Below are 13081 nucleotides of genomic sequence, written 5' to 3'. Positions count from 1 at the left end.
TCCGGATATTTCACAATCTTATTAACGCGACTAAAGTCATACGAATTCTGCGTAAAATTTAACAAAATTCACCATCTCTTGAACGAATAGCACAATAAAGATAGTATGGACGATCACGGCTGTATTGAGTTGAAGGTTTGGAGAGTCTTATAAACTATAAAAATGTCATATTTAAAGAATCAATGTCATTTTAGTTAAATAAATATGTTACGTACTCATTCATATAAAAACAAATCTGTTTAGTGGAGATTCTCAAGCTTATCCTAAAAATGTTGTTAGAAAAATCTAAATTTATATTTTCAATGTTTTCATAATGTTGTCAACTATTCACCCTAATCTTAGTCATCATCTATCTTACTAATATGCGACTGCGTAGATTATAATCGCAAGTTACTCGATTGTAAAATTTGCCAACTGTAGTTGACCAGTGAGGTCAGTCAGTGCAATAAATTTGTAATAGGTACTTTTTTACATAATAAGATCTGACATTTTTATGCCAAAGGTCACTTACATTGAGATATGCTTTAAAAATTATACACGCAAATGGTATTCAATTAACTTTAATAAATGCTTATTAAATAAATAAAAAATACGATTTATTTTTCGAATGCACACAAAAAAAATTAAACGCAGGCAAATTAAACTACACTGACGAGTTTCAAACAGTGAATATCAAGCAATAAGTCAAAAGATCTGGCATTTAATTATGGAATTTAATTCAAAATAAGAATAAAAAACTACACTTTAATAATATTTGTTTACTTGTAAAATCGTAACAAGTATGTCTACTCAAACGTTATAATTTTCCGAACCGTCTTAATCATTACTAACCAAATATTGTTGGGACATGGAACATAACCGAATGGGGTCATCTTGCTCGCTGCAATACCATGACTTCAGAGATATGCGTGAAGTAAAAGTAGTTTCGCGTTTCGATGAGTGAGCTTCCCAGTGGTCCTATTTTCGAAAATTTGGAAAAGAGAAGTAAGTTTTACGTAGAAGGAGATGCATAGGAATGAGAAATATTCTTTTACTGTGCCAACCCTGTTTCGTTGATCAAAAGTAGAGTCGATTAAATGCATTTGAAATTGCGGATGTCTATGGATAGAAGTCTCCTCGCTATTTCGGACTTTCCAACTATTAATTTATTTGTTAATCCATCGACATTTAATTAAAATAAAAATGTTTATTTTATAATAACATTCAGCCGGATGTTAATGAGATAAATCTTACGACATTATTTGCGATGACGCGTTGAAATCTATTATCAAGTGTTTACTATTCGTAGCACATCCCGGTACATCTGTCCATATAAGTCAGGCCTACGCTATCTTAAGTTTTCAATGTCAATCAACTTGACGCAATGCGGATTACCAGTCGACATTCCGGACGTAAATAAACATACAGCGATTCTTCTGTTTGAATGTCAACATTAACACCTTCAGTTACTAACCGTGGGTTTCCGAGACCAAAATCCCAATTTAAAAACATATTGTTATCTCTGTTTGCCAAAGATAATGACAGGGATGAAGATATATTTTATACAGAAATTTATTTTTACATTATTGTTGTCTCTTTTGTTTTTAAAGAGAATGAGGAAAATAGCAATACTTTGATAATATATGCACACGACACTGGAAACTCCAATAATAAATCTGATACCAGAGACATGCATTTTTTTATTTCACATATATTTATATCTGGTATATTTTATTTATTATTTGGTAAATAAATATATATTGCCCAAAATTTAATACATATAGTTTTACAGATTACTTATGTAGAGTTATGTTTGAAGTTAAGCAAGTTAAGCAGCACAGGTTATTCGTTCTTTAACATATAAATAATAGGTTAGCCTACAAAATAAATTAAGATTTAAATTGAATACATTGAATTGTTCTCTTTCGATTTCCTGTTGATGTAAATTAAATCTTTTGACACTATGATCTTGAATAATAAATAATAGTTGGTAGATTGTTTTACTAAAATATAAATATGTTATAGAAACAAAAAAAAATGCCAAAGTGTTTCTTGTCAAGGGAGATATGGGTGTAGGTAGTTTACATATATTTAAGGGAAGGTTTCGCTACAATAACTACAGTTAAATTTAAGAAATCTAAAAAATAACCTGTAACCTGAGTAAAACCTGAGCTGAAATGTTCTTGCACAATGTACAGTTTAGTAGAGAGAAGATAAATAAATTTAAACAACATCTATGATAATTATAAACTGCTTTTATAAGTCCTGAGGCTTTTTTATACTTAATATTTTATCATTGACAATATTTATTAAACAACTGTATTGTCAAGTAACCAGATTGATAAAGCAATTGTGACGACATTTTCAAGCAATTTAACAATCACAGTACTTAACAAATGTAAAGGAAAGCGAGAGATTATGTAATTCTCGCGAAGTCGCTGCGACTTGACCGGTCTGCAGCGCAAACTTGACCGCACGACACGGTTATGTCACCATGTCAGAAGTCTCCATGCATTAAATACATGGATTGTGCGTTTCCACTGTCGGTACATCTGTTTAAAAACATATTCTTATCTCTATCTTTTTAGTAGTGACAGAGAGGGATGGTATAATATTGCATACAATACGTCAAATATATTTTTGTTCGTCTATATTTTTTAGGTGCGTAATTTAGGCACATCAAAGCGTTTTAATATAAAATTTTTACTTGTTTATTACAATCGTCAGATTATTTGCATTTGTTTTGGTATTCAAGTCGTAGTTGGTATGGTAGTACAAGTCGGGTTTATTTTATCATATTCATTTATTCTCAGCGTACGTAAATAGTTTGGTATTTGTAATATCCAAGATATTATAAGACCGTATTGTATTCATCTTTACTCTGTTATGTCTCTCGCAACTCAAAGCAACAAGTAACCTTTATTTTTGTGATTATTTAAAGGAGTCGTTTTCTGAACTATTCCTATGCTTCCTAAAAGTAAGCATCGTAGCTTAGTTTAACTTGATCTTTAAATTTAGCATTGTTGTAGAACATAGTCTGGAGGAACACATTTGCTACTTTTTTTTATAACAGAAGGGGGCAAACGAGCAGCGGGAACACAGTGTTGTACTTATTAAGTTTGTTATTAATTCAACGCAGACAGGTTCACGGGCGATAGCTAGTGAGATATAAAATAATAACATGACCAAGGAGATGAAAGATAGGATGCATACACGGACATAGTATCAAGGTTATTCAACATGTTTAATAACAATGCAAACGCTAAAAAAACATCTTTGTTTAAAGATGTTTACATTACTGATGAACCAATGTTTTTCATCTCGGTAATGTTTTTTGCTTGGAAATTTAAAATTGAAATGAAGTAGAATTAGCACTTTGATGCAAACCGGTTTGTCAGTAAATAAGACTTCCGTTAACTGTATTAACCATGGTTTAAATAAAGGTTATGTACCATGTATGTAAGATATATTTAATTAAGTATGTATATAATACTATGTAAGGAAAGTGACAGTGAAAAAATACAATTACATGTTACTGATTGACAACAAGACAAAGTCTATTTACTAGATGTCGAGATAGTTTTTTAATGAATGATGATGAAATGAATGAAAATGGTGTTACTTTATTGTTTTATTTTTATGATAGTGCTGTTTAAATTTTAAAACTTCTATTTCAAGTTACAAATAATATAAAATTTTTGACGAATAAATTCGTTCAAACATTAGTTACTAAGGGTAAGAATTTCTTAAGATAGTATTTACAGGAATGCCGATATAAATAAAAATTAAGTTTTAAAAATAATATATTTGAGAGAACGTTTATTTTTTGTTAATATTGCATGCGTGGGAATTTAATAATCACAATAATTAAACGCGGAATTCTGAATGCGGATATAAAAACATCTTTTTTGTACAAAAAATTGACTAAAGCTTGTATAGTAAAGCTAATATGCTTCCGTTAACGATGACGTCATAAAAATCATAGTTTTTTATTCGCTAATTTGTTGAGAGTCTTATAAAGAACTTAAACTTTAAAAATTCGTATTTCTTTATATTGAATATTGAAAAATATTCGATATGTATTCATTTACATATCCAACAAAGAAATACTACAAGAACAAGACATTATATTTAACGATTTTATTTTTTTATGTTTCTAAAATTGTTATTTTTAATAATAACAGACGCAAAATCCTTGTATTCTGAATCCATTATAGTTGCTGGAGTAATCTTCTGATCAAATCATAGTTTAAAGGTTGTCGAAGTCTAAAGGATCGAGTTATATTTATATAATACCTAGATCCAAAATTTTTATTACAGGTATTGTGTTCCTTAACTTATACTACTTTAAACATATTTTACACAATAAAGGCGTCTCCAGATGCGACGTATTCACAAGGCCGTCTGGACGCTTTCGCCGTGTCCAAAGCATTTCGTCATCTTTCCAATAACTTCTACAAGTAACCGTTTGTTACTGAGACCAGAAGCACTGTATATTATATAAAACATATTGTGATCCCTCTCATTATCTTCTAAACAGAGATAACAATATGTTTTAAACGGTGCGATTTTGTCTCAGAAACCCTGGATAAATGGCGCATATTGTTATTGTTTTTAAACAAAATCCCCTGTTAGTATGTGTTCACATTTGTTACGTAAAATATATCCATTTTGCTTGAATAAAACTTATTACGGTGGGGTCATCTTTAACAGTGGTAGAGCCCGCTTTAAGATCTTCGCACGATTTAATACCACGCTCGCCCGTTGAAATACCACGACCACATAGACGACAGGCGTGAAGTGGAAGCCCCGCAAGTCCCGGAGGCCTAATTTAATCCTCTTCCCCTTCCCACTCCTTTTCTTATAAGGAAAGGATGGGAAGTGGAAGTTGACTTTCCTGATGAATGCAAGGATGCATGGAAAGTTAAGATATTTTCTTTCTGTACATTCTCTCCTCCTATCTATAATTTGTGTTTGCCATTTTGGCTAGTGGTACACACACTCTTATTCGAAAATATTTATTTTTCGCAACTTAAATGATTTAAAAACGAAGATGCGTTCGGTCACGAGATTTTACCAGTTTGCAGTTTTTGCTCAGAGCCGGCCTAAGTTGTCGTAATACTTGATGTATGGAAACTTTGTATAATTTATACGTTTTTTTTGGTTAAAATTGACCTTTACGATTTTCGCTCCTTACTATTTAAGTATTATATAATTCAATTAACATTGCTACTTGTGACTCTATCCCAATTACCGTACACATTTTAGTATACGGACCCTTTAAATTATATCGTTCACTTTCTCCAATAACGTATAATATTTTCTACCTCCTTCATCCAAAGGTCTCACTGTTTAAGAGACGAAGAAAATATGTTTGAATGTAGTGTGAACTATAGAACGAAAACAACCGAATTCTGATAAAACAATTATTATTTTTATTTTTAATAAAAATCGAACCCAGGAACTTCGAAATTCTAACTCGGGTCACAAGGTCAAGGCCGCGAGGGTCGAGGACGTTATTGTAATAAAAAATATATTTACAAATTATTATGTATAATAAAACTATGTTCTCGTCATTATGTAAAACATTATCCAAGAAATGTTAATATTAATGTTAATGTTAATTTTATTTTGAATATAATAAAATTTTTATAAATTATTTTTCCTCGTCAAAAACTACTACTAATAATGTATTTTAAGCCGAAACGAATAAAAAGAAGTGAAAACCTTAATATTGAAATGGACCTCCTGGAAAAAAAACATACGTTCATTTTTGTCCTGGTATAAGATTAAGTAATTATCCTACGCATGTATAGATTTTCACCTTGCTTTTTGGGGGAAAGACAGGATTAAATATAATCCGTCCCACAAAAACCCCCTCAGTGAGCATCCTGGAGTACAATAGAAAAGGCTTCTAGGATCTTCAAGCAACGCAACGGAACACACTTGTATAGCTAAACTTATAACCATAAATGTGATGGAATCCTTGACACAAAATGTTGTTTTATATTCGGTGTTACAAAACAGTTATTCAATATGATTTGCCGTTAATGTATGTTTGAGTATAACTTGGAAACAAAACACACTCTAACAAAACTATCGTTAAGTTAATCTAACATTGTATACGCGTTGACATGCGGTTTAAGTTATAAGCGACCACTTCAAAATATCACTAATAAATATATGTTTAACGTGACCTTTTTTTGTGTATTGACATCTTAATATTTTTCTATTCATAATTGGGATGTAATTCTTCTATATTTTTAAATCAATACCAGAAAACAATTAATTCTTAGATTTAAAACACTTAAGTGTTTACTTACAACCGGTAAATCAATAGTTCAACAATCAAAGTTAAACTTACCTACTGTTTTATCTAATAGCGTAGTACCAAAGTGTCTGGACAAACCCGCATTGGGTATATAGATACTTTTATTGTAATATATATATTGTTTCTTGTTTATATAAATAAATAAAAAAAAATCTTATAAATTGCACGCATTTAAATTCAATAACATTCCTTACCTCGTTGTAGAGACGTTGATGTAAATCTGTTTTGTTTTAGTAATACTTTATCAGCTCTACATTGTTACTTCGTAGTTTTTAGTCTATATAACACATGGTATTATTGCGGTAGGTCTATTGAACCTTTTTTGTGTATGCTTGCATATATAAGCTGTCGTTCATGAATATTTTACAATGTAATTGAATGCTAGTATTATTAATAATTATTTTTATATTAAATTGTGCTTCTAAGAACGTTACATTTATATAGCGTTATATGAACGGGAAGTTTATTTATTTGACCTAGATTTCCATAATAAAATGTAAAGTACGCAGAATGAGACTTCAGGAAGGAAATTAAGGACGTGTCGATATGTAAGAAATGCAATCTATTTCCGATATTTTTCTACAAATTACCTGCAATAGGTCAAAGTAAATGTAAAATAGAAATTATTGCTGTGAAGTTTATATGTACAGTCGAAGTTTTCGTAGATTTGTTGAATTTTACAATAGTGGTAGTTTAATCATCCTGTTTATAAAAGTACGCATTTTTTCGTACCCTATGTCCTTCACTCAATATTACCTAGGTTAAAAGCTAAGATTGACTAATCCGAAATGAATTCGAAATGACCATGACGACAAAATAATTAAATAGTCGTAAATTTTTTTAGACACTCATCGTCAGCCATGTTTATTGCCGACATATTTTATTTACATATCAATCATCTGTCAACGTCAAGGTACGCCCTCTTGCGTCATTTATTGGCAACTAGTATTCTGTACGATGTTGACAGTAAGCTACGAATCATTTTTTTTATGTATCAGTTAAACACAATTATACACTAAGCAGAGATCCAAGCTCTTAATATGGGACATTTCTACCTGAATATACCGAATTTATAAAGATCAATGGCTTATACGAAATGAACACGACTTATGAATGTCAAAAGCCAACAATGACCGGTTTAGAACAAGTAATTCAAACAAAACAAAGATCATATTCTAGATTTTTATTTATAAATATATCTCCATACAGCGCACATATAAAGCATAGTAAATTCATATCTTTATTTTAATATGTTAACGATTGATTTTCAAAACATGTCAGGTATATAACGTCAAAGGTCAAAAGCTAGTTCTACTTTATAAAAAGATAATCCCACCGAATACGGTGTACCGTGAGTTTCTGAGACCAAAAAACTTTGTATAAAACATATCGAAACATATATTTGACAAAACAATGATAATATGTTTTAAATTAAGATTTCGGTCTAAGAAACCCACCTTTAGTTCTATAAATCGTCATTTATTACTCTAGTCTAGCAGAATCAAATTGTATGAATAGGCATAAAAAGCATTACTACGGAATACATAAATCTTATATATAAAATTCTCGTGTCACAATTTTCGTTCCCATACTCCTCCGAAACGGCTTGACCGATTTTCATGAAATTATGTGAGCATATTGAGTAGGTCTGAGAATCGGCTAACATCTATTTTTAATCCCGCGTGCACGGTGTCGCAGGCGACAGCTAGTAATATAATAAAGTTATAAAACGAATATTACATATTGAGATTTAATTTTCCAACTTCAAATATACTCTTGAAATGTTTTTGAATATTAAGTCTTCGCAATTAAATGGCGACCTTTCAAGTGACCACTTAGACAAGTCGAGATGGCAAGATAACGTTCACTATAATGTTTCTTTTATAAATGACGTCATCAATCGAGGGCTTGAATAAGTAGTTCCAAATTCAAACTTGGGTCAATGTTAAATATCGAAAAGTTATAATTTTATTAATGGATTTCAAAGACAAAAAGTTGTATTGTAAATAATTTAAAATAAAAATGAACATATTCTCACTATTAAGTTAAGTATTTCGTGTTTCTAAGTTATGTAGTCTTAAAAGCGTTGTTATTAAGTCACATAAAATTAAATTGCTATCCGTAGAGATTGACAGTATCTCGTTGATGTCTTTTACTCCAAATTGTAATGAATAGTCTTCCCAGTTTTTTCTGTTTAGTTATATATAGAAAACTCGTTTCGAAGACTTATCTCGCGAATAATTAAATACGTAACCATAACATCATAATAGTAATATACAGATTAGGATCCAATCATTTGTAAATTTAAATATAGATAGAATGTTAAAATTAAAATCATCCTTGCAAATTTTCCACGAATCAAAAATACAGTTGACCAAACGATTTATGAAATTAATAAGTAATCGGAATACTATGTTCGTACTCATCCCGCGACCTTTTGTATGCGGCCTTCAAATTGCGTCACAATTACGCATCACCACATTACCGAAAATGGTTAATGAAAGGGAAATTTTTTAATGATATATTAAGCATTAATATCTTAAGAGTTGACTGAATTTAATAAATGCGAAGATTCGGATGGATGATGGAGGAACGATTCAATGGATCCTTATGAAATTTGGCACAAATGTAGAAGATAATCCGGAAGACCAAATGGGCCACCTATTAAGATTTTTTTATTCAAGGCAGACGAAGTTACGGGTGACCCTTAAAGACAATTTATAGAGAAGCAAACATTCTATGTGGATTTATTTTTAAATAATAACCAAAACTACGGACCTTTAAGTATGAAGCAATCTAAAACTTTTCAACGCATTATGAAAACATGATGTCTTCCGCCTATGTAAATATATCTCTTTTCATTTCCTAATTGTAGTAATGGTGTAGTTTCTTTACGCTATGCCTTTAAAATTAAAAGAAAAAGAAAAACGCAAAACTATTTTTGTTTACATATATCTAATATTATATATTAATATTTTTATTATTTTACTATTATATTTTAATATTAATTAGATGCCATTAAAATTCACTTATTCAATCTCACATTCAGTGGGTTAAAGACCTCTCAACCTACTATATATTCAGCCTTAATGCATTATAAATAAACATTATTTACATTTACTCCTTAAGTAAATAGCAATCAAGGACAAATAATGAACTAAGTTACTAAAATGAATTCACAAATAAAAATCCTTACATATCCCATTATTCGATCTTTATGTAATTTTTTGTCACTGACAAGTTTAGAAGGACTGACAACAAAGAAGGAGAAGAAGAAGAGTTTTTAATTTAACTTATTATTCACCTTACATTACTTATATTCAAATATTACTTAATTCAATCTCAATTTATAGTTATTTTAATACTATATGATATAATGATAACTTAAGTTTTTATATCCACCACACTTTGAAGAGATAACGCAATATATCAAGAGATTGCAAATTATTGGTTTTATCAACGTTCGCTGTTGCGCATGCAAACAATTCGTCTACACTTTCACGTAGCCTTTGTTTTCCGTGAATCTGCCTACTCTCCGGGTCAAATGTCGTTGGGTTCGACTTTTGGTTAATTCTAACGTACAAAACAACACTTTAATAATAACTCTTGTAAGTATTGCATATAAATAAGCTATAATCACAAGAAATATATATTTTAAACAACTTTACAACCACTAAGTTATTTACGAACACACTTTGTTAAGTTGAAGACGCGTTGATGTCTTTTTTAATTTAAAATTTATTAATGCTATTTATTTTAAAGAATTTTCCTACGTTATTTTACATGATGATTTATTTATTTATCTATCCAATAATTCCTATGTTTTAATTGTATTAAAAACATCATAAAAATAAATAAAAGCTCACCATTGTTCCCGTCAGTAGATTAGCACACACACTGCATTATGACGTACAGAGCACAGCGCGGCACGCCACTGGGCGCGAGTCAGGCACGTTTTGATGCGCCGGCGCGTCCTCACAAACATATATAGCTTCGCACGCTATCGAGCCTTTGCGTACGCCTGAAATTTTGTGCTAATGTTATTCCAAGTGCAACGCATAACGTGAATTATCAACCTATTAGATTAAAAGGACTTTAAGAATAACTTACAGATATATTTTCGCTAGTTAAATCGATCGCTAATGGAATATGATTTTGTTGATTTGTTCTGGTGATCACTAGCTTCTTTTCCATTAAATAAGTTTTTGCCGAGTGTTCTTTATGCTTTAAGCTCGGCCCTTAACCTTTGAGAGTATTTCTGAGTCATATAAAGTTTAACATAAATAATAGTTAACAGTATTTTTTAATAACTTCGTCTTCTGCTTTTTCCCAATTATTTGATGTCGACCTTTCTTGTCTAACTCTCCAGATAATTCTCCAGGATTTTTCCATCAATATCGTAGTCTTTTAGATTCTCTTGGATCGTTGACAGCCAAGTGATCGGTAGGTTTCAGCGATTTCGCGTAGTCTTTGGCATGTTTTGGGCCAATTAGACCATAATTTGGTCTGTGTTTCGTCTCTGAACAACTGTTATTTAATAATTAATTTAAATATCAATAAAATATTGCAAGGATTCTACAAATTTGACGTGTAACTTGTTAATATTAATTTTTCTTATTAAAAATTTGCATTATGTTAATTGGAGGAATATTTTAATTTGATCGATCGAGCGACGCGATTAAAAAAATCATTTGTTATCTTTTGTTTGGAAATTAAACATTTAATTCTTTAACAAAAGATAATATTATTTAAATGTTATTGGAAATTTCAAGGAATTTAGGAATGCCTAAACAAATATACTCCAATAGAACACTGATATAAAATTGCTAGATGAGCTTCCTACTTTGTTTTTAAAAGTTTGGATAGATAAATCCATGTTAAATACTATTGTACACGGAGACAATGTAGGTTTCAGGTTAGATTCACTAATTGCAGTTGTTACTGATAAACTAATCATGGCCTACTGCCCTAGCCTACTTTTAAAACATATTATCTTTTTATAACAGAAGGGGGCAAAAGAGCAGCAGGAACAACGAGGTGTTCAACGTCGCCCATGGACATCAGTAATAGCAGAGGAACCGCAGATGCGTTGCCGACCTTTGAATCTCTGTTATGTAAAATATCATGATAGGGATGACGATATATTCTATACAGAGATTTTAGTGCCTGAATCGTTAAGGCCGACATATCAAACACTATGACACTTCGCACAGAAATACTAACAGAATTACCTCACTCACCAAAATTGGTTCAAAAATTTCTACTATAGAACATCGCAATGACTTAAGAAATGTAGAATCGATCTTTTTTATGGTCACAAATTACGCCATCGATTTGTTAACATCCCATAGAAGTCGACGTCCCTGGAATGACATTTTATATCACTCTAAAACTTTAAATATGACAAAAGTAATATAATCAGATTATTATGACGCATTACGATGAATTTCTCGATGTTTCGTATCGATATTGTGAAACAATTGTCCCTGAAATGCGTCAATTTAATTCCGAGAATGTTTAAAAACTATAAAATTTGTATTCATCAGTATTTAAATACAAAATATACTACAGAATTACTTTTTAAATAATAAAACAGTCGGTATCTAAAGTTTGAATATAACTTTTGTTAATTAAGATATGATATGTCAACATTTACAACAATTTAAAGTGACCTTTTTATTGTTAATATGACTATTAAAATGTAACATATACATTGTGTGGAGCCTTAATGAGCAAATATAAAAAAATATGTTCTTATAGCTTTAGTCTAATTAAAGTTACTTAAAAATTTTTCATTAATCTTTAAACTAGAATAGATATAAATAACCATGGATTTTCATTGCTGCACCTGAGAATAGGTGAAAGTTCACGTATGCCTAGGCGGCGATCGTCAAATGTTTGGAGACGAGATGTCAGGGTCGACGTCAGAGTAAACTGTCCAATTTTATGCAGCAAGTGCTCTATTGTTCCATTCACAACGATAAACAATGAAGATATTTACACCGAAATAATTATAGTTTATTTTATTAAAACCTTTTAATATGAGTGCTGTTTTCATTAGCCGAATATCGAATTCGATTTTATACTCTACAAGCTGTCGCCCGCGACTCTGTCCGCGCACAATTAATAAAAACATATTAAGTAGGTTATGTGTTTTTTCAGACTTTGTTCTATATGTATGTCAAAATTCATCAAGATCCGTTCAAACATTCTGGAGATACCTTCAAACATCCATCCATCCAGCAATCAAAACATTCGAATTTATTAGTTAGAACTATATACATACATGAAATTCTAAAACAACAAGATAGAACCACTAATAAGAATTGCACGAAAGAGCAAAATCATGAATTAACAGTGTAAAATCGTTTTTATATTTTTTCCGAACAAAAAAAAGTCAAAAGTCCTTTATTTAATGCCTTTTACTTGACTAACGCCACGATAAGTAAATCACAGACTTACACAGTTGTATAACACAAGAGTCTAACTGTAACTGTTCAGTGGCCGGATCTAGGTAGCGGCAGAAAGTGATGTTTACGATCTTACTGTTCATTTTTACAACTTTTTGAACGGTTTTGCTTTACGACATCTTTGGAAATTTTATGAGCCATTTCCAGAAAATGCAGTTAGTTAAAATCTATTAAACAATTGTTTGTAACAAAGAAACATTAAAAGCAAATGATAATAACACTTGTATACCATTCTTATTTAAAAGATTTAAAATGTAAAATTTGGTTATAAACTCTAGCTCTAGTTAATATTCAATATATT

The 13081-nt window shown here is 30.6% G+C and overlaps 1 protein-coding gene across 1 annotated transcript in view; it reads right to left on the bottom strand.

Annotated features, from left to right (window-relative positions):
- LOC106125065 (leucine-rich repeat extensin-like protein 3) overlaps nucleotides 1-10280 on the bottom strand; it is a 17855-nt gene extending 7575 nt beyond the window's left edge. Inside the window, exon 1 of the mRNA XM_013322149.1 lies at nucleotides 10177-10280. Within this exon, the coding sequence (XP_013177603.1) occupies nucleotides 10177-10179 (3 nt within the window). The 5' untranslated portion in view covers nucleotides 10180-10280. The remainder of the gene's footprint in view (nucleotides 1-10176) is intronic.
- Nucleotides 10281-13081: the final 2801 nt, after the last annotated feature.

This window comes from Papilio xuthus, unplaced genomic scaffold (assembly GCF_000836235.2).
Source record: "Papilio xuthus unplaced genomic scaffold, Pxut_1.1 DF825928.1, whole genome shotgun sequence".
NCBI classification, from domain to species: domain Eukaryota; kingdom Metazoa; phylum Arthropoda; class Insecta; order Lepidoptera; family Papilionidae; genus Papilio; species Papilio xuthus.
The sequence above is the reverse complement of the archived record's forward strand: the minus strand, read 5'-3'. Positions and strand labels throughout refer to the sequence as shown.